We start from the raw sequence: 24154 nt of genomic DNA, 5'->3' as shown, positions 1-24154 counted from the left end.
ACGCAGCTCCTTACATGCTTGCCTGCTGCGTGAGAACCTGCGAGGGTGTGTGTAGCATAGGTACGATAGTCGATAGACTCTCTACCATTCATGGCTTGATCATACCACCATCCCATCATTCCTGGTCAATTGGACTCACACTCAAACCGGTAAATTATCTGCGGTCAATGCCCGCATTGACAGTGCTACGACCAAAGTCGTGAAAATGTAAGGAACGCATGCCCGAGCTATATGGTACACAGTCGTTCAAGCATGTACATACATACGAGAGCTGAGCATCGCCTTTCAGCCGGCCTAGCAGCAGGGGTTTGTGGCATTGGATACATACATCCAAGGAGGAGCCTCCGATTCCATGGATCCGCCTTGCAAACAGCACCAGAAGTTGGATATTTGGCAAAAGCACGCTTTCTCGCCTCTTTCATGATATGAGACGACGACAGAGCAGCCTATAGTAACCCCGTCAAGCATAGAAGTCGGGACCACCTACTCCACATCCCCCTTCCCACCAAACTCCTCCCCCTCGACCAAATCCGGTATCTCATCATCATCCTCCTCCTTCTTCCCACCCTCCTCCCCGCCCTCGCCGCCGCTCTTCTGCAGCGACTGGTAGGACTCGGCGAGTTTGCGCAGGGAGGCGAGGGAGTCAGGACCCAGTTGGTTCAGGATGCCGGGGACGAGCTCGGTGAGCTCTTTGTCTTCGCCGTTGCCGTAGAGGGCGAAGGTGTTGGAGGGGACGGCTGCGTGGACTGTATGAAGCAGACCGGTCAGCATGTGTATGTGTATAATAGTATCATGGAATGGATTGTCCGTGGGATTTATGTATGGGGCTTGGGATCTGTCCGGACATACCCTTTGGTGCGGAGAAGTGGATGACGTTGCCGTCGCTCTTGAACATGTTGACCTCCTCGATGCCAGTGATGGGCTGGACGTTCATCTTCTTGAGGGTGGTCTGCAGCTTCTTGTCGTCGGTGCCGGAGGACTTGTGGACCTTCTTGACCTTTCTTCGGGGTGTACCTTTGCCTCTGTATCATCAATTAGTACCTTCACATTCAATTCCTTCTCATGGCGCGGCACAAGGAGTATGCTGAGATCATGTGATACAGTATCCCAGCTGATTGAGCTTTGTGATAGCGTCTCGCTATGCTGTGCTCCTTTGCGATTGTGGGTGGATTCGTAAGAAGGAAGTCTCAATGCTTACCCTAAACCATCATGTTAGCTCAATCAATCTCTCCATACCATCTTCTGGGCTCATGGAGCATGTAAAGGTGAACATACCAATGCGCACCGCATTTTGCATGCGAGCCAACTTCTCATGATCCATATTTGCGGCTTGCTATATCCTCTCACAACGATTCCTGAGCGTGTCTTCGGTAGAAAGGCGATCAAGTGGATGTGGTCGGCGCCTCAATTACTGGAATATCAGGGCGGAGCGGCAGCAAGGTCCTCAGCGGTGCAGCGGTTGACGAGGGTACTGGTTCGTGAGTCTTGGCATCGTGCGTGACCGCGGCTGCCCTCGAATTCTGGCGGCTGATCCCGCGGGCTTCGGATGTCGGCAGCAAGCCCTAAGCTGGTCATCTGGTCGCGTATCGCGTGTCTCTCACTGCATCACTTCACATCACATTACAATACAACACAAGACAATACAATACAATACAATCATCATCACTATGACATTCTGTTCCGAACAGTACCCAGAGGTCTACATCCAAGAGCAATTCATATCCACCGCCAGACATACCGAGTCAATCTCAGCTCATGGGTATCATCCCTCAACCCCGAAACACCATTAACAATCTAGTTCACAAGCCCACCCTCTCTTCTTGACACCCTCACCACAAATCACGACATATCCATGTCCCGCTCACTCTCTTCAGCCATATCCTCGCCATCATGAGAGACAACCTGCCACTTCTTCCCCTTTCCAGACATCTCCTCGGCATCCCCCATAACTTCATCCTTACTAACCGCCACGAAATCCTCCTCATCCTCAACCTGAACCCAATCCCTAGAGTCCTTGACATCTTGCTGGCGCTCCCTGGCGAGCGTCCATAGCCTGGCTATACCACCCGCCTGGTTCGTTGGCGGCGGCTGATCGGTAGACTTCTGTGGAGTCTTCTTCTTCTCAAGCGGGCTTTCGCTCACTCGTTCAGTAGAGCCGAGCTTGGCGTTCGTCGGGGCATCACATTTGGATACTGGTACTTGCATCGTATTCCTTACAGACTCCTTAATAGACTCACTCGGCACCACCTCCCCAGTCTCCGATCCCCGCGCTCCCATCCTCGCACCCCCATCACAAGAGGTCTTCTCCCCCGCTTCTTTCCTCAATTGCGAGAGGAACCTGCCAGTACGACGCACTCCCAGACCATCTTGCAGCACCATCTTCGCGAACCGCACAGTCGCCGATCTCAAATCTTCCTGCTTCCTCTTCTCCTCGGCAGCGGCGGCTTTTTTCTCCGCCACCGCCTCCTTCTCGGCCTGGTATCTCTCACGGTATGTGAGCTGTTCGCGCGATCGGAATTTCTCTCGCGTCTCGCGCTTCTCTTGTGCATCTCGCTTCTCGACTGAGGCGCGCAGTTGACGGATCTCCTCCATCGTGGCTGTGCGAGATGTGAGGGAGGAGGGTGCGAAGGAGTCTGAAGGCCGCGGTGCATCGGAAGCGAAAGCACCGGGCATGGAGCATCCAGCTGAGGAGAGCTCGTTGATCTCGTGTTGCGGCTGAGAGCTGCGGAAAGGAGATCCGTGGTGCCACCAAGGTGATTGTGAAGATTCGGCTTGATATGGGCCTGACTGTGATTATAGCAGATCATCGTCAGCGCCCTGTCCACGACGAAGAGTTGCGATAGATAACGGCCACCTACCTGATCCTCCTTGCCTCCCGACCATGGGACTTGCTTCCAGAAGTTTCCTAGCTCGGCTCTGTCGCTAGCATTCAGTATTGGCTCGCAGGGACTTGGGTCAGGGAATCTAGCATACTCCACCGATGTACTAGTGCCCCCCGGCGACAGACTCCCGTCCATTGCGGTGGTGAGGTGGCTCGTCCGCGACATTGCAGCAGGTCCTAGAGCGTCCGAATATCTGGCGGAGGGGCGTCTTCGTTCGGGCATCGGTATGTACGTCGACTCATCACGAGTCTTTGGTGGCGACTAGATTGATCGATCATCAGCACTGACATTCTAGTCACAACCACATACAGCGAGCTGCTCGAGGAACCGAGGATAGTCATCAGGGTTGAAGTGCAAGGGGAAACACATACGATAGCATCCCTCACCTCCTGTGCCTCCTCACTATCCGCATGCACTAATTTGATGTGCCCGAAGCTATCATAACCATAGGCTCGTACAGCCGAGCAGTTCTTTCGACTATCCGCACCGGAGTCAGCGAAGATCTCACACAGAGAGCAGCGGAAGGGAGGGGAAGGGAAGTAGAAGGTGTCGTACCTTTCAAGCACGTTCGCGTGATCCGCCCAGTGACTCTTGTCTTCACAACCGCGTGACATTTGGTATGAGCCATCGTAGGTGTGGAAGGGTGGTGTAGAGGTGAACTCGCGAGGCTGTGTGCCTGAATCCCAGAGGGGTTGTGGCTTGGGGCGCTCGAGAGGTGCTTTGCGGAATGACATGATGGCTGTGGTATGTGATGAGTAGGTAGTCTGGCTGGCGTCAGTATCTGTGTCCTTCGACCATTGTCACCAATGGCGTCGAAAGGTAGGTGGTAGACCCAGTGGCTGCGAAGTCTGGAAATCACGAAAGCAGAGTGCAGAAGAGGAGGGCGCGAAGTGCAAGCAAACACCACAACATCTTCCACCTCCGACGGGGAAGAAAAGTTGGCCAGGCTGTAAGTTGTGCGAGCTTGGCGTGTTCGGACGTCTTGTGGTTCACGATGATCTATCCAGATATCGTAATTGGTCGGAAGAAGTGAGTATGCAGCTTGGACCCTAGCTCTGATGCTGCGCCAGTTGTGCGAAGCCGTAGGTAAGCAAAGCTCCATCCGCCCCATTATCCGAACCACAAGATACCTCCGGCGTTGCAATTCGCACCCCGACGTGCTACTCTCTTTAGAACCACGAAGGGCCAGACAGTCTCGCAAGAGCGGACGAGTGCCGTAGTCCAACACCCCGAACAGCGCCCTTCACACCATGAACGCATTATGTAACGTGACATAGTCAAACCCCATTCCATATTCCCTATCATCCTCCCGCTCTCCTCCTTCTTTCCCACCTCCTTCCCACAATCCCCGCATTAACACAACTAGGTTCCCACAGCGCCCTCTCAAAGCCCTCTCCCCAACCCCTCCGCGTCCTATTCACACGCCCATCTCCATCCCCATCTCCATTCCCATCCCCATCTCCATCCCCATCACCCCCTTCCTCATCCTCATCCCCAGGATCCCGCACAACAACACCCATAACCGGCCACATCGGAATCGCACAGACTTGTCCTATCTCGCAGCCAGGAGAGCAGGAGGTCCATTGGTCGGACCAGCCTAGGTAGGCCATTAGGATTTGGATGGTGTGGAAGATTTGGAGTAAGGTGGTGTGGATGGTTCGTAGATCCTCTGGATTCATATGATGGGGTTGTGGGTGTGGGTGTGGGTCGCTCGGGCTGCTGGGTGAGGCGGTGTAGTTGTTGTAGTATTCCAACCACACTATCTCTGTTTCTAGGAAAGGCGGGAGTAGAGTTCGGCAGATCGAGGTGAGGACTTCGGAGATGGCGGTGTACGTTACGTTCTCGCTTGCCGTCATTGTTGACGAGTCGTCTGATTCATATTGTGTCTTGCAACGCTCGAATGCGGCTCCGGGGTTCGGAGCAGAGGGATGGAACGCTTCAGTCAGATTCTCCCGGGAGAAGGGCGGGTATTCGTAGAAAGGCATCCACAGTCCATGCAACACATCCCTCGCACTTCTCGTGAGCTTAAATAGTGACTCCGCCGTATATTCCTCCCCCCTTTCATCTGGTGTGGTGGATAGAAGCGTGCGAAGATCAAGAAGCGGTCCACCATATTCCAACACGATCTCCCGCGCGGTAGAGACCCAATCAACCTCACTACCACTGGACACACCATTCTTGCCAGCCTGGAGGGACCTCCTGATCCCCTCCAACACCGCCTCTTGCATAACCACCCCATCCTCAACACTAACATTCAAAACCCTCTGCCCCGTCCTCCTCCTCTCCAACCCCCTCAGAACCACCCTCCTCTCTTCCTCCTCCGTCCTCCCCAACCCCAATCCCCCAAACCCCGCTCCGTCCCAAAACCCTTCCCGAGTCAAATTAAACCTACTCCTCTCCTCCGCCACCCTCACACCCTCTTGATGTGTCAAGCGAGGATCATAGAACGTGAAGATCGCGGCACTATCGATCCGCACGCGGGTTTCCCCTTGGCCTGGGGATCCGACGCCGGCGAATCCGTAGCGTTTGCTTGCTGCGTGGAACCATTCGTACATGCTGTATAGCACGAATGGGTGGCGTGTGAGTATACCCGGCGGGCCACGGTGTCGATCTGAAGGTGGCGAAGTACCCGGGACGGACTTGAGGAAAGCGAGTGTGGGCTGGTGTCGTGTATCGATACCACCAATCTGCAGCTCGGAATCTCCCATTGCATAATCTAGATCGTGACCCGCCGCAGTCTCCATCCTAGCGTCGTCTGAGTCGGCCAGCAACGGCGCTCGGACGGCAATATTCGAGATTAATTTTGCCGAAGGCGAGGAGAAGTTACACCAGATCATTTCAAACCCCGTATTCATCCTCACTATACCCTCGTAGCCCCATCCCAACCCACCTAACCCATGATTCTTGATAAAGCCGCAAAGGCCCTTGGCACGATCATACTCAGCTTTCAACGGATTCCAGCGCGAACAATCCGTCGCATTCTCCGACCCCGGCGGACAAGGCCTGAGGGGATACGATCCATTTCCTTCACCACTGCCACCATAAGGCGGCGGCTGTCCGAACACAGGATCCACCGGCACATTCGCAGAAGTATTGTGGAGAAGTAACATCTGCGCATCCATACTCCCGGCCCCCGCCAAACTCGCACTCGTGCCGTCGAAGTAGAGACACCGCACCCTCCTCGTCGTACGGTATGTCAGCATCCGGCTCGTTTGTGCAAGACCGGCGATAGCGTACGACATCTCAGGGTCGAAGGCGAACCATTCCGGGCTTGGAGGGGTGTGGGGGTCGAGGCGGGCGTGGTAGAGGTTTGTGTTTGGGGAGATGGAGCAGGGGGCGATGGTGTGGGAGTTGGGGTGGAAGGTTTGGGGGTATTGTTGTAGGAGGGTGGAGAGGGAGTGAAGGATTAATGGGGAGGGGGAGGAGAAGTTGAGATTGGAATGTGGGCGTGGCAAAGGAGGGGACAGTTTCATGCGTTCTTGATGTAGTGGTCGTTGTTGTAGTGATTGTTGTTGTAGTTGATCGGGTGCAAATAGTGCCGATGCGGTGACGGCAAGCGGTACGAGGAGGCCTTGTAAGAAAAGCATGTTGGAGCATAAACCAAGCAAGGTCCAGAAATGCTTGTCGCGGGCGCTACACCTATACCTCACCTTTCCATGGTGTCAGTATGCCAGTTAGTCGAGGCCTTATCGTGGATCACCCGCCAAGCTCGTTCGCTTGCGTATGCGCCTGCGTGGCACGTATCGTAGCGAGCGAGGTACATCAATTCTTTGGTGCAGTCCATAATGGCCCCATTGGGTGAGATTGTCGGCAACATGTGAGCTCTACGGTGATTGAAGATCCTCCACAACGGCCTCGACATGATAGCAGGTACAACCCTTTCGTGGTCGATCTGAGGTTGATATGATTTTTATCGTCATCGTCATCGTCGTCGAATACAGAAGGCACATCCATCTCCGGCCCATCGCCGAACGAGCCGAGCATTCTCCGGCATTGGGAAGCTGCTGCAACGTCAATCACCAAATCTTTGCTGAAGCTCTCGTGCTACCTATACTGATATACCAACTAGCTCACAACCAGCGCCAATGGGGAACGGGGCTTCGAAGCCGGAGCAACACATCTTTACCGCGTATGTCCGACCGCCACAAGCAGGATATATATGTGCCAAGAATACTGATGCGACAAGCAGCGATGTGCCCGTGAGGTTCTCCCAATCCGTCCTCGACTCGTTACAAAATAACCCTGAGGTATGCCATTCACAGTAGTACTCTCTATGAGGACTGCAGTTGATATACATACCAGACCGACTCGACCCGCGCCCACACCGAAGACCTCAAGGTCCAACAACGCGTCCGCGAAGAATTGACTCGGCTCCGGGACCAGCAATCCCAGCAGCTCTCCCACCTCACCGACTCCCTCACCGTCTCTCCACCCAAAGAGACCTCCTCCCCCACAAACGCACCAACCACCGCACCAACCACCGCACCAACACAAGACAAAACCGGCCTAGCCTACCACCTCTCCTCCCCCTTCTACCAAAACCACCAACCCCAATCCGCCAGCAACCCCAACTCCGCCATCCCAACCCCGGAATCCTCGAACCGGACATCCGACAGCGTAAGAATGGAAATCGCACAGCTAAAGCAGAAACTCGAGTCGAGGAAGAAAGTGGAATCCGTGCCGAAAGAAGTGGAGCAGGCGAAGGAGAAGGTGGTGCAGTGTTTACGGAAGAACGACCGGAGACCGCTGGATTGTTGGCAGGAGGTGGAGGAGTTTAAGAGGAGTGTGGGGGTTATGGAGGGGGAGTTTGTTAGGCGGGTTGGGCGGTGAATAAGATGAGGTGAAGAAAGAAAGAAAGAAAGAACGAAACAACGAAAGACAGAAAGAAAGAAAGAAAGAAAGAGAAGAGAGGTTGTGTGTCAGGTGTGCTTTGAGGGTAGGAAATGACCGTGTATGTATACCCTAGTCTTCTGTACAAAACGAAAGGAAAGCTTTCTCCGCAACCCCATTGGACGTCTATCCTGGATGTCTCGAAAGGCTCGTTGCCTCATCAAGAAGAAAAGCCCTCCGGCCTACTGATGTAAATCCTTCCGAGCTTTCCTGCTCTCTCCAAACCAAGGAGAAACAGAAACGGGTGGCACGCACTCCCCGAGCACGAAATCGGGAACTCTCAAACACTCGACCGTGGTCTTCTGGGCTATCGCTTCGCAAAGACCAAAAGCTTCCCGGCCTACTGATCCAACCCTCCCAAACTTCGCCACCCTGTCGAGAAAAAAAAGAGGCAGAAACAGATACGGCCTCTCCGCACTTCCTGGCCACCAAAGCCAGATTGCTCCCATCTTCCGCCCGCCGCTTTCCTAGCTTGGCATGCAGCCAGCACCAACGCATCCCGAAGATAGCCCCTGGCATACCTTAACCACGCCTCCCCGCGTTCCGCCCAGACCCACCACCACCACGACCACGACCACCCTCCCTCCTCATCCTCGACCTCACCTCCCCAGCCATATGCACCACCCTCCTCCTCAACTTCACCGCCCTCATGATACAGCTCCGAGACGCATCTCTTAACTGCCCCTGCGTCACACTCTCCTCAAACCACCTCCCCTCCCAATCCCCCAACCCCACAACCTCCTCCGCAATCCCAATCGCTTTATCTACAAGGATTTCATACGCGGCTTCTCGCCGCACGTCAGCATGTCCCTTTATCGTTTCCGTTAGGAGGCTAAGGGCATAGGCCATTGCGTCCCTAAGGTCTGGGTCGGAGATCGGGCGTTGGAAAAGGGTGGTGTTTAGTATGGAGATCTGGCTGCCGGGTGGGAAGTCCAGGAGGGCTTTCAGCTCGTCGAGGGAGATTAGGGGTCGTAGGGCGGTGGTAGCGGGTATCCTTTTTGGTAAGGCGGCTATAGGGGATGGGCTATGTGCTCTTGGTTAGCATTTCGGTAGGGCTAGACGGGGTTTAGAATAGCCTGTTCTACCCTCGGACGGACGATTTCGGGCTTTAGATTCTTGTTCCCTGCTCTCGGGATAATGTCTTGTCTCGTCTTAGTTTAAGATAGATAGATACTATCTTGTTCGAGACGAAAGAAGGTTTGTCGGCGGTAAGAGCAGATATAAGCACCGATAACTTTAGACAAAGTAAAGTTAGACTTAAGTAAGCGATGTAAGTAAGGGCTCCGAGTAACGATACTTTCCCGTTCGTAGCATCGACGGCTCGCCGCTCGCTTCGACGAGTATACCGCTATTACGCTATAGGTACGCTAGGAACGAGACGGAAAGTCGCTAAAAGGTTATCTAGCAACAACCGAACGACTCTAGGACAACCCCGGACGACAGACGATTAAGTACCCTATCTATCTGCTAGGGGGATCGAAAGGAGCTTCTTCTAGACTATACCGACCCCGGGCTAGAGTCGTTGAATGTACCCGTGGTACGCATTACTTCGCGTAAGTAAAGGTCTTCGGGGACGCAAGAGTATAATGTTTATAGGAAGTATATACCTAAGTATAGTCTCGTCTACTATCTAGTTGTCTCCGTCTAACCTATAGGGTTAGCAGATTATCCCTACTTCGCATATAGTAGCTACGAGGCTATAGCATAGTAATCGGCGACTTCACCCCCTTAGGTCTAAGAATCGTAGAGGACTCCCCTAGTAATGGCAGCACTACCATCCTAGAGACCACTACTAGCAACAGCAAAATTTTCTTCTAAGGCAACCAGCTATAGCACGTGCTTGTCCGCTGTACGTGGTAACCATCACTGCGAGAGTGCACGATCCTACCCTCACTAGGCCATTCAGCAATGCAGCTTGTAGTGCGCCCTCCAAAACTTCTGTCCGGCCTGGGTTATTAGCCATTCGCAAGACACCACCAGGCAACATACAAGACAAGATTCCCGAGCCACGCCAGAGGTTACCAAAACCATCGTGTCAAGCGACAACCAAGTCCGCGCAAGACCCAACCAAACCAGTCTTGCCGACCTCGCCACAAGGTCGGCAACCCTCCGCCGCTTACATCGTTCCAGGTACCTGCCACCGCTCCCTCAACTAGCCTTTTCCCCAGAGCACTCAAGATCCACCAATCCACTAGCCCTTAGGCCAAGCCAGGCTATACTAGGACCACGGAATGTTCCCACGTCACCGCTCCTTTTGTAAAATCTCCCACACGGATCTTGACGAGTAAGAATGGCCCAGAGTGCTCCACACAGCTTACAACACAGCTTACAACACAGCCAATCTGGGCCCTTGCGGTTCAGGCTATGAAGCTACAAGCTCGGATCGAACAACATAAAGGATGTGAAGATGAAGTTGGGCCAGGAAGGGTCAGCCAGCGAGCAGGAGAGTATAAGGATCGTGGAGGGGAAGTCGGGGTAGGGTTTCATGCAGCTTTGAGGTTACCGGGAAGTTGTGGGAGAGGCGTTGGTTGGTTGGGTAATCGGGAAGGTCTGGTGGAGGGTTATCCAGCGCACGGGTTGCGGAGTCTGATGTTCGACATCCCATAATCACCATTTGAGCAGCGGAATGGCCAAGAGTTGCTTCTAGTCAAGATGGGTGGTCGTTGTCTTTGGCTTGCGTAGACATTGATATTCAACCCGGCATGAAAAGAGGAGAGTCCGTCCGGCATAGTATGTAAGCAAAAGAACAAGCCATGAATCCTATTCCACTGTGAAATTCGCTATGAGTCCAGTAAGACGGCAAACCAAGGCTCCATCTTCAGCCTTTTCAAATACCTAGTCAAATGTTAGCGTTTTGCTTTCGATGGTACCCACCCTCGCGTCCCTACGGAATCAAGATCTATCCCACAACAGCAAAAGGTTCACGATATGCTGCTTGACGATGCCCAAATCGCGGCGTAGTAAAAACAAAAAGAATGGACGCACTGGGAATCGAACCCAGGACCACTTCTATTCGCCATCAGGGGAGAGCCGTGATGTTGCTAAAGAAGTATTATACCACTAAACCATGCGCCCATCTGGTCTTACTCTAGATTGAGCAAGTCATGATGCTTGGAAATTCTGTAAAAACTATATATGTAAGTTTTTTGGACCGGGTTATCACCGAAGACGATCGAAACTAGACGACTTATAGTATCAATTCTGATCGTTCCGGACGTGGGAGTAGGGCTTGCGGCAATACATGCAACGGAGGGGTATGCAGCGCAATCTGTGCAGAGGAGGGTACTTTTATGTCCTGTGGGAAACTCGCTCAGATACATGCATGCTGTCTAAATCTCAACTAGCAAAATGACCAGACGCACAACAAAAAAAAGAAATCGCCAATCAGTATTTACATCTCGCAGCTACCTCAACACAACTCGCTGTCCCTCCTAGTCCTTGAACTTCCTGTTTTGGTTCTCGCCGAAAAGCGTCGTTCGGACGCTAGGTAGAGCATCGGTGGATAAGAGGTTGAGTCGCTCGTCATAAGTATTGTTGATGTCGATCTTGCCTGTGCTGTTGAGGATAATTACACCGCCGGCCCTATGCACACATCGAAATTAGCATACTTCTCCCACCAAACCAGGATAATCGTCAGCAAAACTCACGACCCCTCCGGCAACCTCTCCTTCGAATCCACCACAACCTCACACGCCTTCCCCTTCATCTTCTCCTTATACTCCTTCCCCGCCTTCTCCGCCGCCCCCTTGACGACCTCCTCGTCCTTCTTCCGACACCTCAACGTCACCTTCTTCTCATTCAGCGCATACAACCCCTCCAAAATCAACCCCTTCAACACCCCCTCATACTCGCCCTTCCCTTTACTCCCCTTCTCCACCAACTGCTTCTGCGCATCCTCGAATAGCTGGTCTAGTAATTCCTGCTTGGCGGACAGAACACGCAGACGGATCTTATTGGCCAAGGTGGATTTGGTGATTTGCTGCGACATGCCGGCTTGGGTGTTCTTCTTCTTGTATTCCTCGTCTATACGTTGGGTCTCGGAGCGCACGAGTTTGGACTTCTCGATGCTGAATTCCTCGTCCGCTTTGAGGTGGATTTCGCGCGCTTTCTCCAGGGCTTCTTGCCGGATGAAGGCGGTCATTTTGCGGAGTTCGGTGTTGACTTGGTCGTCGGACATGGCGTGGATTTGGGACATGGTGGCGGTGGGTGGGTGGGGAGTTGTCCGGAGAGGAGGGGGTTATGTGTATTGGTGCCTGTAGTTAGGGTGGAGAGATTCTGGCTGGTTGTGTAGGGCGTTTCAGGGTGAGTTGCGGGTACAGCACGGGTGTATGAGCTGTAGATAGGTGGTGGCAGAGCCTCAGTAGCGTCAGAAGAATCGTTAGTGTCAATGGCTATCAGTTGTGAAGCTAGGGCAATGTTGGAGCTTGCGTGAATCTGATGGACGATCGAGCGGAGCTTGCTTTTGGGTGGCCTGTGCACTAAGTCATCTATATACATACATGACGTCCCACTTCACTCAACAATGACACTCCTCCTTCAAAGATTTGAAAATGTACTGAGAGAGAGAGCCTGCTGTGGTTGTCTCAAGACATTGGCCTTCGACACGATACACACGTGATGGCCTTGCAGATTTACCATGTCTTTGCTTGCTCTCAGCCACAGTGCTCAAGCAGACGATAACGATCGCCTGTGTAGACTGTGCATCGAGCTGACATTTAGTAATCTGCTCAAGACAGCAGACAACCAAAATCGTCTCTGCCACTACTCGCAACCGCATCACCCTTCCTTTCGAGTTCTCGAAGCCAGCGTGGCTGCGGGATGCAGACTATGCACCCTGTTCCGTCATGCTCTACTGACAGAGTATGCAAAGTTCTGCGACTGTTCAATCGTAGAAGTCGAAGCCTACCACCGTGATCTGGACGACAATGATCCCGATGGCAAGTTCGTCTTCGCCATCGAGTTGACCTATGTGCACGTCGAGAATTGGTCCACGGATCCCAACCGCTATGATGGACTGGTTTATACACGACACACACGTCCACCCGACGACCCAGAGGAACGATTGAGCATGTGGAAAACGGCAGATGTCCCGCAGGCCGCTTTGGCTAAGAAATCCGGGTTGCATCGCCACTCACAAGATCTTCGTCCTTGGCTGGGCCTAATCGCGGCTAATCCACGACATAGCTGGGTCACAGGTCGGCAGGTCACTTTGGAGCCTAACATTGAGTTGTGTTCGGAATGGATACGAACATGCTCCGATGAGCACAGTATCTGTCCGGCTGCATATGACAACACCCTTCCCACGCGCGTGATCGATGTATCCGGATCAACGGGATCTAACGTGCGATTGGACATCACATCAGGACGTGCGGGAAAGTATATAGCACTCAGCCATTGTTGGGGCAATGCCAAATCACTTCGGACACTTACAACGAACCTGGAGCAACATCTACAGTGCATACCCCTGGACTCGTTACCACTTACGTTTCAACATGCCGTGTTCGCCACTCGTTGCCTAGGCTATCAATATCTCTGGATAGACTCTCTATGCATCATACAAGACAGCTCCAAAGACTGGCAAACAGAGTGCTCACTCATGCAGGATGTCTACTCCGATGCCGCCGCCGTGATCGCCGGACCTGGAGCCGGCTCCTCAACAGCCGGCTTTTACTTTCCACGACCTCCGCCCGCCCTACCGCCTTGCTATCTCCCCAAGAACGATGGGGAGGGAGACGACGATCGTATCCTCGTCACCCTCTCTCCTCTCTCAACAGCATCTGATCGTTCCCCCCACCGCGAACCCAACTCACCTCTCTCGAGTCGTGGCTGGATCCTTCAAGAACGTCTCCTAGCCCCACGCGTCCTTTACTTCGGCACCCAACAGCTCTATTTCGAATGCAATGCCAAGATGTACTTCGAGTCGATCTGGCAGCCCATCAACAGCGGGCAGGCGGAAAACCACATCGATCCGAAACCCATCTTGAACTTCGACCGCGAGGACGCGCGCGAGCGATACTTGATCTGGTATTCCATCGTGCAGATCTACTCCTCCTGCGATCTCACCCATTCATCAGATCGTCTGCCAGCGCTTTCTGGATTGGCGAGGAGGTGCGCGGGACTGATGAATGATCGATACCTCGCTGGTTTATGGGAAGAGCACCTATTGTACAGTCTACAATGGCTCGTCAAAAAGCCCGTCACTCAGCCTCGCGCAGCAGTGTACAGGGCTCCCTCGTGGTCATGGGCTTGCGTCGACCAGCCGACCATTTACCACCCACTCTTCACCATGAACTACCTCAGCAGCGAGCACGAATACCATCCTCTCATCCGCATCCTGCATGCCCACGCTACGAAGGCTGGACTAGACCCCTATGGCCAGGTCTCAGGAGCGGACATCGTGCTCGAAGGGCCACTAATGCAGTTCTCGACACGCCAGCAAGGAGATCGAACATATGCCGTGGTAGACGGGCACAGCATAGCGAATTTCTTCCCCGACTACAACGATTGGGTCGACATAACCACCCACCAAGCATCAACGATATCGTTTCTCCCACTCCTCCACTGTACGACCCGCCGAGCATACAAATTCTGCGGGCTCGCGATCGAACGAGTAGAGAGTGCTGACATCCCATACGAGAGCGGCGCTGCTAACGAGAATGAAACGGAGAGCGCCACCAGCATCAGTGCACCGCAGACATACCGACGCCTTGGTCTCGTCTACGCGGCTCAGATGAAGTACTGCGCCGATCAGACGTGCCGACTAACAGAGGCCGAGCATGCACTCCCATGGGCTGGACAGCAAGACCGACGCATACGCTTGATCTGATGAGATTTGATTCAGTCTGGTCCAATAGCCCACGGGGAACCCGAAAACCACGTCAACAGAACCCCGAAACGTTCAGGCCGAGAAGCAAGGAAGAAAAGGTCTTGGGCAGCAATCTGTCCCATTGGCATGATATATACACAAACTACACAATCCCACCCAACCCCGCCCCACCCCAACTGAAACCCAAGCAACAAGTCTAAAAACTCCCCTCAGTATTCCCACTCCCCATACTCCGACTCCCCGAACTCCCCGCCTGAATACTCCCAATAATCCCATCCAAATAAGTGGCCCCCGACCACTTCTGATGCGTCAGAACATCACACCCCAACTCCTTCTCCCTCTTCTGCACCAAATCCACATAAGCCTTCATTCCCCTAGTCTTATACTCCCGGGCCAATTCCGCCGTAATGGTCGCCGTACTATGCAGACCCGCGAGGGAGATGAGTTGGAGAACGAAACCATGTTTTGCGAGATCTGGGATGAAATTTATGAGATCCTCATCCGAGAAGCCGTGGGCGGACCAGTTGAAGGAGGGGCTGAGGTTGTAGACGAGTTTCTTGTTGGGTACCACGTCGTGGATTTCTTGAGCGAAGGCCGCGGCTTTGGAGACGCTGGGGTCGGCTGTTTCGAGCCAGAGGAGGTCGGCGAAGGGTGCGTAGGCTATCGCTCTTTTGGTCGCGGCGGGAAGGCCGGCACGGTAGTGGTAGAATCCCTCTCTCGTTCTCGGCGTGTCCCAGTTGAAATGCACGGGTTTGCCGTTGGCGTGGTGCGTGGCGAGTTTGCGGCGCCGGTGGAGGGGGGTGTTGGGTTCGGCTTTTACTTTGGAGAGGTAGGCCGCGCTATCGCCTCCGGAGGCGTCGATGTGGGATGTGGCTGCTTCGTCAAAGGTGACGAGTTTATGCTCTTTCGTCCATTTCGCCTCGAAAGCGTCGATTTCGGCTGAGGTCGCACCGGAGCCTTCCATAATCTGGAGCGTTTCCGCCAAAGGTTCCAGATCCTCCTCGGTAGTCCCGAGGATGAATTCGTGATCCCGTGCATCCACAGCGGAAGATAAAAGTTTCCCGCTTTCGCTATCGGTGCGCGCGATGACCAGGTTCTCACACCCCATCAAATCCCATTGGTAGCGTGCGGCTACGAGTCTGTTGATGTGTTCGCCGACGGGGACTATGACCTTGCCGGCCAAATGTCCGCATTTCTTGCCTCCGTGCAATTGGTCCTCGAAATGGACGGCCGCTGCTCCGTTTTCGGCAAAGAGTTTTGCGAGTTTCAGCACTGCGCTTAGGCCTCCGTGGCCGGTGTCGCCATCCGCTACTATTGGCCGGAGGTAGTCGATATATGGGGTCTTCTGTCTCTGCTCGGCGGACATGGAGCGTCGGGCGTCGAAATGCTTGCGATCGTGGAGTTGTTGGGCTTTGAAGAGTCGCTGGACTTGATTGGGCACGGTGTTGTAGGGATAGTCACCGAAATCCGGACTGACTTCATTTGTGGTTGTGAGCACGCTCGAGCACGCCCAGCCGGAGACGTAGAGGATTTCTTGGTGGGGCGCTTGTTGGGTCATTTGGATGGGGTCGATGGCGCCCATGGTGTGGACTGGTTTGCCCTCCTTCAATCTCGTTTCTAAGAGATCGAAGAGCTTCCTCGCCATCAAGCTAGAGGGGTATGTCTGGTTCAGGGTGCCTCGTTTCGATACCACGTCTGCTGCTGAATACGGCCGTTTTATGCCGGTGTAGCGGGGTGTGGACCACCATTCTTCTACTTGCTTGACCTGATCGGCGTAGATCTGGTCTTCGGAGGAAGGTTTGTTGGCTTCGGGGAGGAGTTGGAAGGCATCTGTTGTTTGGGTGGATGGGAGGGGTGGGGAGATGGTGGTGGAGGTCGACATGGGTGCGGAGTGGGCCAGTATGGGTATGAACTGTGATCGAGTGGCTGATATGAGGTTATGTGGACATGGTCGCTGTCGCCTCAAAGCGCGGACGGCGGGGCGGAACATGGTGTCGTCGATGGGGTGGTGGTTGGTATTGGAGAATAGTGATATACTGTGATGGGAAGATATGCTATCGCTTTACATCATCCTTCTCTTCCTCTTCTCGCCTCTGCTTCCCTTCAATTACCAATCCGCTTAAGACCGTCCACTTCCTCGCGTGTCGACGAGCATGTGCTTGTCGCGTCGGACAGATACATGGTCGTGAGCGACATCGGCAGCAACTTTCCATTGCACGGATAGACGCGGTTTGACTCAGCTAGCCGAGGTGTCTGTTCGGGCGTCGGAAAGTCAATAATAATGGGGTGGGGTGTGAAAGTAAGAGCTTCTACCATCATGCTGCAGCTATGCATAGAGCTTCAAGAATATTTTCCTAAGACTGTGTATGCCGGTGTCGGGCGATTGAATAGTCAGGATATTTCTCATACTCCATCCAACACCTTGACTGCAATAGCTGTGTGGACTGTAGTGCTGTAGAAGAGGAGCGGGGTCGGTAGAGAACTAGCCATTGAGCAGCAGTAGTCCACAATGTCTCTGTCCACGAGAACAGCGACAAGGGCCTTGAGAGCCTCGAGAGTATGTCAGGGAAGTGGATAACACAGGATAGCCGCCATACTAACAGCCTCGCCAGCTCTCCAACCTCACGTTAAACTCCACCCGCGCCTACGCAACCAGCGAACCCGACCTCAAAACCACCCTCAAAGAGATCATCCCAGCCAAACGAGAACTACTGAAGAAAGTCAAGGCCGTCTCCTCCACCAAAATCGGCGATGTCAAGATCGAAAACACCCTCGGCGGCATGCGTGGCCTCAAAGCCATGGTCTGGGAGGGCTCCGTCCTAGACGCCAACGAAGGGATTCGGTTCCACGGCAAGACGATCAAGGATTGCCAGAATGAACTCCCCAAAGGCACCTCAGGGACTGAAATGCTCCCGGAAGGCATGTTCTGGCTCCTACTCACCGGCCAAGTCCCCAGCGTAAACCAAGTCCGCGCCTTTTCCAAAGAACTCGCCCAAAAAGCCGCCATCCCAGCCTTCGTCGAGAAAATGCTCGACGACTTCCCCACCGACCTCCACCCCATGACGCAGTTCGCCTGCGCCGTCTCCGCCCTCAACTACGAGAGCAAATTCGCCAAAATGTACGCCGAGGGCCTCAACAAAGCCGACTACTGGGAACCCACCTTCGACGACTCCATCTCCCTCCTCGCCAAACTCCCCACCGTAGCCGCCAAAATCTACCAGAACGCCTATCGTGGCGGCGGAGCACTCCCGGCTCAGATCGACGAGAGTCAGGATTGGTCCTACAATTACGCCGCCATGCTGGGCAAAGGCGGGAAGGAAAATGAAGGGTTCCAGGACCTCTTGCGTCTGTACCTCGCCCTCCACGGCGACCACGAAGGTGGAAATGTCTCGGCGCATGCTACCCATCTCGTCGGCTCCGCCCTCTCGGACCCCTTCCTCTCCTACTCCGCCGGCCTACAAGGCCTAGCCGGCCCGCTCCACGGCCTCGCCGCGCAAGAAGTCCTCCGCTGGATCCTGCAAATGCAAGAACATGTCGGCGAAAACTTCAGCGAAGAAGACGTGAAAAACTACCTCTGGACAACGCTGAAATCCGGCCGCGTCATCCCAGGCTACGGCCACGCCGTCCTGCGCAAACCCGACCCCCGGTTTGAAGCGCTCATGGATTTCGCCTCCGCCCGGCCAGATATAGCCGCCGATCCGGTCTTCCAGCTCGTGAAGAAGAATTCGGAGATTGCTCCCGGAGTGTTGACAGAGCATGGGAAGACGAAGAATCCGTTCCCTAATGTTGATAGTAGTAGTGGGGTGTTATTCCATCATTATGGGTTTAAGGAGACGTTGTATTATACGGCTACTTTTGGGGTTAGTAGGGGGCTGGGGCCGCTGGCTCAGCTTATTTGGGATCGGGCGTTGGGGTTGCCGATTGAGAGGCCGAAGAGTATGGATTTGAAGGGGTTGCTTGCTGCGGCTGAGGGTGGGGCTTAGGGGTGGGTTGAGATGGTGCGGGTGTAGTGACGACTTTGGGGTTGTATATAGCGCTGTGTTGGACAGAAAGCAGGGAATTTCACCACTTGTTCATACGAAGGTCTTAGGCGACTGCTCTACCGAGTTTCCGACTATCGTTCATTGTGCTCGGCTGCCGGACTTGTCGAACCCGACACCTTGGTGACAAACAGTCGATGGCCTATACGCTGGCTCGAAGCCTATCTCGAAGGGTGAGATCACCTGTCGTTGTTTAATCCGCCAACAAACCCGTTTCCCCGGGCCAATATGATCGCTATACACTATCGGTCGCCATTATGCTTGCTCTAGTCCTTCAGCTGAAGAAGACATCTTCCGCTACTGACCATATCACGACAAACATCCAGTCCCTGGCTCATGGCTTCCGCAGAAACACCACCAGTCGCCACTTGTCTTAGCTGTGGGCTCACTTCTCGCGGAGAGATAGGTTGCTACTGATCGCATTGCGAAAGCAACCATCCGCTGGAACATATGGTCCCCGCATTCCAGCGAGGACCTCTATGCCTGGTTTGCTCATGTGCTACTGCTTGGGAAGGAATTGGGATTGGGACGTTTTGCGCTGCGATTGCAACCGATTCCTTCGATCACACCGATCGATCGCTGTGAATCTCCCCAACCACCTCTATCGCTGGATCCATCCAACGGCCACTATATTCACTGCGGCACTTTCCTTCGCTTCAGAGCGACATATCACTGCTCACTCTCCCTCGACTTTGTCCACGTCCCAAAGCTAGGGACCCTGTCCGCATCCCCACGAGCCTGCCAATCAATCGCATCTTCAGGAATACCGATATGGCTGATGAAGCTCGTCCGGCTCCTCCTGGATTCTGTGCTCGGCCGCCCCACCGTCTCTCTCCCCTCTTCCGCTTGGTCCAAGCAAAGAGTGTCGTGGGTGATCTTCTGCTCCGTCTTGGGTGGCGGAGCTGTACCTGAAGTAGGCTGTATGCCGGCTTCTGGTGCCGTAGTGCCGTTGAGACTGTGATGAGCATCCAGGAAACGAGTGATAGCTCGCTTCGTCTTCCTTTTGGCGGATGCCAGGATTCGCTCGGTGAATGTGAGGGGTGGCCCATTCGCCGCTTCCTCTTCCATCTTGGCGAGGTACTTCTGAGTGCTGAGCTCAGGGCGTTCCCGCCTCGGATCGCAGTAGGTGCAGTTCACCATCCGTTGGTGGAAACTGTCGAGCGTGCCGTTCCGGCGGTCGAGGAAGATCTTTGGGTGATTGCACCACTTGCGTCTACAAGAGAAGGAGAAGTCAGTATGCGTGTATCGGTGTGGGAGATGCGGAGGGCCAGATGATTGCTTACTCTTCGTATTCCTTCTGCGGATCGTTGGGGTATGAATGGCAGGAGTCGCCACAGAGCATCCTTGGCATAGACAAGGAGCGAGGATGGTAGACCTTTCTGCCTTCCCGCTTCTGTGGGGAGACGTGGTCTGCCTCGCCCTGGTCGTTCGACATCGTTGCGTTGCAGTGGGTCGACATGGTTGGATGGAAGACTTCCAGATTGATATCTCCTAGAGTAGTGTGTGGGTGTGAGTGGAGGTTCAAAGTCCTCGGTCGTGTCTTTTATACGGCGTTTGCGCTTGTGTAACGTGCAGCTGGTGACTGCAGAGGAAGGAACAGGAGCTTGGGCCTGGTGCACGGACGTATGTTAGTGAATGATGGCCATAGCGTGAGCTGCATCATGGCGAATACCGTGATCAACGAACGCAGCTTTTGTCGAAGACCGCTCACATCCAATCAGTGACCTCGACGTTCTCGACGAAAGCATTCTGAGTGTCTTTCAGGATATGTCGTGTGTCGAAGCGAGTGTAGGAACAGTGGAGCAGAAGAGTGCCCAGCCATGTTGTAGAAACCTTTGTACAATATCTTGTCCTGTCATGCCTATACAAATTCGCAAACGAGCGTGGGTATCTATTTGTCCAGCAAGGAGTCCAGCCATGATCTATCCTTTCTAGCCATATATCATCGTGGCCTGGAGCAAACCAGACAAAACCAAACCAAAACGCCATTTCATGCGACGCAAACGAAGCGAGCAAACAGTCGACAACGAATCGTTGTCGCAATTGATCCCTCTCAGAAAGTGAACTGCATCATACCCGGGTTCAGCGCAATCGGCAGTAAGAAGTGACTTGCGCACACTGTCGCCATAGGCAGAATGGCAATGAAATCCTTAATCTGCCAGCTATACGGGATGAAGCTGCCGCAGGCCAGGATGATCATCATAATCATGCCGAGGAGGGAGAAGATGATGCTGAACTTGAAGCTCTTGAGCACTCGAGGGATCTCCTGGAAGAAGTTGGTCTCGGTCGCTTCCTTTGAGGTAGCACCCCAGGTCATGTTGACCTCAAACATGTGTGAGAGACTATGAGCATTTGTCAGTGACTGCAAAGAACGTTTGCTTGGAAGGCGGAAGGACTTACAGTGCCTGCGAGACGTGCAAGGACAATCCGCCAAGGAAAACAGCGAGCATGAATGTCCACTTCAGGTTCTCGAGCAGACTACCGAACCAGCTGCGTTCACCGATACGGTATCGCATGGTAGCCAGTGCCACGTTACCGAGACCGTTGAAGACGATGACGATGGAGAACCAGACTTTCCAGGAATCGATGTAGTACTTGTCTAGGTAGCCATTGTACCATCCAATAGCGAAGTAGTTGGCGATTGTAAGAATCCAAGCAGCGCCGATAGCGTAGTATGTACCGATGTAGGAGATGATGGTGATTTTCGAAGTCATGCGGATGTTGGAAAAGAGGAATTTGCGGAAGAGGGGCGTGAAAGGTCTGACGAATTTGTGTTAGCATACGCTCAATCCAGAGTTCACCAGCATGGTAGCTTACCCTTTCCATAGCCATGTCCTTATCGGTTGGAAGAGCAACTCGTTACAGCCGTAAGCATATTTCTCCCATCGAGCCAGCTCATCGTACACGGTGAGCGAGACACCCTCCTTGAAGCCTTCTCCGGCCCAAGCAGCTAGACGGATAATGTAGCCATTGGTTTGCAGCTTAAGCGACATTTCAAAGTCCTCTGAGACGTGAGCCTCGGACCAGAACTTCTCGTAGCCATCTTCATCAAAGTAGCCGATCTCTTGAATGGCGGACCAGCGGAGGATGGCGTTGTGGCCGACGAAGGGAGCGACGTCTCCGTTGGAGACGGTGTATTTGATGGCAGTGTAAATCAAGTTGGTGAAAAATGTGATACCCTAATCACATTACATTAGTAAGAGTTTGAGAGTTGCTTTGCTGCTGTCCGGTACTTACGTTCTCGAAGAAGTCACCAACGACTTGCATAACACCGGAGCTGAATTGCATGATTCCGACCTCAGGAGATTGGTCCATTTCACTCACAGCGTCAAGCAGACAGTCTGAAGGTACTCGGGTGTCGGAGTCGATGATAAGGATATAATCGCCAATTCGGATGTTGCCATCAGCCCAAGCACGGCCATGCTCTTCAAGCACCTCGCGCAAGCAACGCTCATACTCGAAAGCCTCGTCGTTCTGTGTCCACATTTCAGGTCGATCGAGCATTGCTAGCTTAGTCTCCACGTTGCAGCTTAGCATCAAGCCAAAGTTCATGTTCGAGGCCTTCTTGAACTTGCCACGTCGGAGGAATCCATCGGAATTATGCTTTGGTCGGGCGGTCCAACCAATGCTGTTGTCGGCATAGAAGTCGATGCGTGCTTGGCGGTCTTCCTCGTCGAGGAGCTGGAGACCGTCGTCGTTCACGAAGATGTTGGCGCTACCACCCTGGAGCTCGTAGGTTGAGATGGCTTGTTTGATCGATCGTACGGTCGGCATGATGACACCAGCAAGACCCTCCTTGTAGACTGGACACTGGATGGTAACGTGAGGCAGTTCCTGTTGCGTCAATCGTCGCGGAAGCATTGCAGAGTAGAAGCGGCTGTTTGTCTTCATCTGTTTGATTGGCCCCACGATTTGTGCCAAGCAACCAATAATGACTTGGGCAAAGAAAAGGGTGAAGAAGACCTGGACTGGCGTCAAAAGGATGAAGGCGAGGCGGATATAGTTCTTGTCGACCACAGTCTCGACTACGAGCTGTCTCCAGCCCGAGCCCAGCATGACAATGATCAGGCAGAGCGTGATAGACACCAGGACTGTGTTCTGGAGATGGGTTGGTCGCTTCTCTGGCAGAAGTTCACCGCTCTCCTCGTCAACTTCAAGAGCTGTGACACGCGGTGGCTTCTTTTCGTCCGACATCTCTTCTTCAACTTGAGCATCGCTGCCAGTCTGCCAGATCTGTGTCTGTGTTAGCATTGATCGACACTGATCTCGTCCGTCTTGCGTACCAGGTCCATAAGCTCTGCCTCGATGGCCGCTGCTCTTGGGATAAGATTGTTGGTATCTAGAAAAGGTCAGTACCTTCCAATGGCAACTTGATAATGTCTTGCCTACCATCATCCCACACGACAAGTAGGCCCTCATTCGCAATGAAAGCTGCCGACTGTGCTTTCCTTGCTGCACCAAGATACTCCATCGATGGCAGCACTTGCACACGAAGGCCACCCTTTAGTGGAACGTCGATAGCGTCAGGTGCCCAAGCAAGGTAAGTCTTGATGACTCTGCTGTTGACAGTCATGGCGCAAGGTAGATTGAGAGCGCGCACTCCAGAAGCAAGAGCGCTTTGGATGAGGTCGGGTGGGCAGGCCAGGTAGCTGGCTTTGGTCTTGCGAATGAGGATGCCCTCTGTCTCACCCGAGCTATCGCCAAACCACATTCGAGCACATCCTTGCTGGAACAGGTAGTTGACCATGACTTCATGCTTGATATCTTCCATCAATGACTGCGGTCTTGATTGAGAGCGCACTGATTGTGATAGCGAGGCTCGTGATGAGCCATAACCGTATGGTCCATATGGCTTTGGTAGCTTCTCGTCGAAAGCTGGCTCTGCTGCCACAGGAGTCGATGCTGGTGGTGGGCCATCCTTTCCTGCCTTCTTTGAGGCTTTGAAGTAGCTTCCGATGCCCATGGCGGGCAGTACAGCTCACAGCAAGCTCAGTGTAATGATATGAACTTGATTCCGGAATTTTGTAGAAGTCCTTGTGTAAACAGGTTAGTAGCGAGTGTATGATGCCACAAGGGCTGACAGCGAAAGTGAGGTGCAACGAAGGTGGTACAGAATCAGCGGAACCAGAACATTGGGAAGGAAACGGAAGGATATGCCACAATGCACTTGCTTCGAGTCCAAGTCCAGGCGCCAGGGACGATCCGAGTGACCAAGATACCGCTAATAGCCACAACGTCCGTGCCATGATATTGATGGGGTGGAATTCTGGTGGCGAGCGGCTCTAAAGTGCCACGAGCTTGTGCAACGGGCATGCTTGCCATGTGGCAGTATGCGAGTGCCCGAACCGGCTCCCTCAGCACGACGATCTATCAGTTGGCCCGTGGGTCGAGACTGAGACGGCACAGCACTGTACGACCCTGCTTATATCGGATCCAAAACAGGAAATATTGGTCGTTGGGACTCGCCTGTTGCAGAACTGACAGCGGGCGAATGCCAAACGAGCCCAAGATAGTGC

At 53.6% G+C, this 24154-nt stretch overlaps 10 protein-coding genes and 1 non-coding gene across 11 annotated transcripts; 3 read left to right on the top strand and 8 right to left on the bottom strand.

The window, feature by feature from the left end:
- Positions 1-483: 483 nt before the first annotated feature.
- On the bottom strand, positions 484-1321 carry EGD1 (Nascent polypeptide-associated complex subunit beta; the record flags this gene model as incomplete). The annotated part of the gene is made up of 3 exons (XM_064840300.1): positions 484-746; positions 850-1014; positions 1276-1321. The coding sequence occupies 3 exons, from the start codon at positions 1319-1321 to the stop codon at positions 484-486; spliced, it is 474 nt and encodes a 157-aa protein (XP_064692180.1).
- A 518-nt stretch (positions 1322-1839) lies between these two features.
- On the bottom strand, positions 1840-3616 carry LTS14_007608 (uncharacterized protein; the record flags this gene model as incomplete). The annotated part of the gene is made up of 4 exons (XM_064840299.1): positions 1840-2787; positions 2859-2916; positions 2974-3143; positions 3254-3616. 4 exons carry the CDS (start codon positions 3614-3616, stop codon positions 1840-1842), a joined length of 1539 nt encoding a protein of 512 aa, XP_064692179.1.
- A 567-nt stretch (positions 3617-4183) lies between these two features.
- LTS14_007607 (uncharacterized protein) lies at positions 4184-6469 on the bottom strand (the record flags this gene model as incomplete). Its single annotated transcript, XM_064840298.1, has 1 exon — positions 4184-6469. One exon carries the CDS (start codon positions 6467-6469, stop codon positions 4184-4186), a length of 2286 nt encoding a protein of 761 aa, XP_064692178.1.
- Positions 6470-6967: 498 nt separating this feature from the next.
- Positions 6968-7712, top strand: LTS14_007606 (uncharacterized protein; the record flags this gene model as incomplete). Its single annotated transcript, XM_064840297.1, has 3 exons — positions 6968-7011; positions 7072-7129; positions 7185-7712. The coding sequence occupies 3 exons, from the start codon at positions 6968-6970 to the stop codon at positions 7710-7712; spliced, it is 630 nt and encodes a 209-aa protein (XP_064692177.1).
- Positions 7713-10748: 3036 nt separating this feature from the next.
- Positions 10749-10847, bottom strand: LTS14_007605. The gene has a single exon. It is a non-coding gene; the product is annotated as a tRNA-Ala (tRNA).
- Positions 10848-11203: 356 nt separating this feature from the next.
- On the bottom strand, positions 11204-11967 carry VMA4 (V-ATPase V1 sector subunit E; the record flags this gene model as incomplete). Its single annotated transcript, XM_064840296.1, has 2 exons — positions 11204-11354; positions 11420-11967. 2 exons carry the CDS (start codon positions 11965-11967, stop codon positions 11204-11206), a joined length of 699 nt encoding a protein of 232 aa, XP_064692176.1.
- Positions 11968-12408: 441 nt separating this feature from the next.
- On the top strand, positions 12409-14598 carry LTS14_007603 (uncharacterized protein; the record flags this gene model as incomplete). The annotated part of the gene is made up of 1 exon (XM_064840295.1): positions 12409-14598. One exon carries the CDS (start codon positions 12409-12411, stop codon positions 14596-14598), a length of 2190 nt encoding a protein of 729 aa, XP_064692175.1.
- A 196-nt stretch (positions 14599-14794) lies between these two features.
- ICL2 (mitochondrial 2-methylisocitrate lyase) lies at positions 14795-16588 on the bottom strand (the record flags this gene model as incomplete). The annotated part of the gene is made up of 1 exon (XM_064840294.1): positions 14795-16588. One exon carries the CDS (start codon positions 16586-16588, stop codon positions 14795-14797), a length of 1794 nt encoding a protein of 597 aa, XP_064692174.1.
- Positions 16589-17107: 519 nt separating this feature from the next.
- On the top strand, positions 17108-18581 carry CIT3 (citrate synthase; the record flags this gene model as incomplete). The annotated part of the gene is made up of 2 exons (XM_064840293.1): positions 17108-17155; positions 17211-18581. 2 exons carry the CDS (start codon positions 17108-17110, stop codon positions 18579-18581), a joined length of 1419 nt encoding a protein of 472 aa, XP_064692173.1.
- A 726-nt stretch (positions 18582-19307) lies between these two features.
- Positions 19308-20073, bottom strand: LTS14_007600 (uncharacterized protein; the record flags this gene model as incomplete). The annotated part of the gene is made up of 2 exons (XM_064840292.1): positions 19308-19851; positions 19922-20073. The coding sequence occupies 2 exons, from the start codon at positions 20071-20073 to the stop codon at positions 19308-19310; spliced, it is 696 nt and encodes a 231-aa protein (XP_064692172.1).
- A 618-nt stretch (positions 20074-20691) lies between these two features.
- On the bottom strand, positions 20692-23601 carry LTS14_007599 (uncharacterized protein; the record flags this gene model as incomplete). The annotated part of the gene is made up of 6 exons (XM_064840291.1): positions 20692-20980; positions 21039-21398; positions 21456-21817; positions 21876-22871; positions 22922-22977; positions 23028-23601. 6 exons carry the CDS (start codon positions 23599-23601, stop codon positions 20692-20694), a joined length of 2637 nt encoding a protein of 878 aa, XP_064692171.1.
- Positions 23602-24154: the final 553 nt, after the last annotated feature.

This window comes from Recurvomyces mirabilis (assembly GCF_035927965.1).
Source record: "Recurvomyces mirabilis strain CCFEE 5264 chromosome Unknown scaffold_21, whole genome shotgun sequence".
Lineage (NCBI taxonomy): Eukaryota > Fungi > Ascomycota > Dothideomycetes > Mycosphaerellales > Teratosphaeriaceae > Recurvomyces > Recurvomyces mirabilis.
This window is presented reverse-complemented; position numbering and strand designations above follow the sequence as displayed.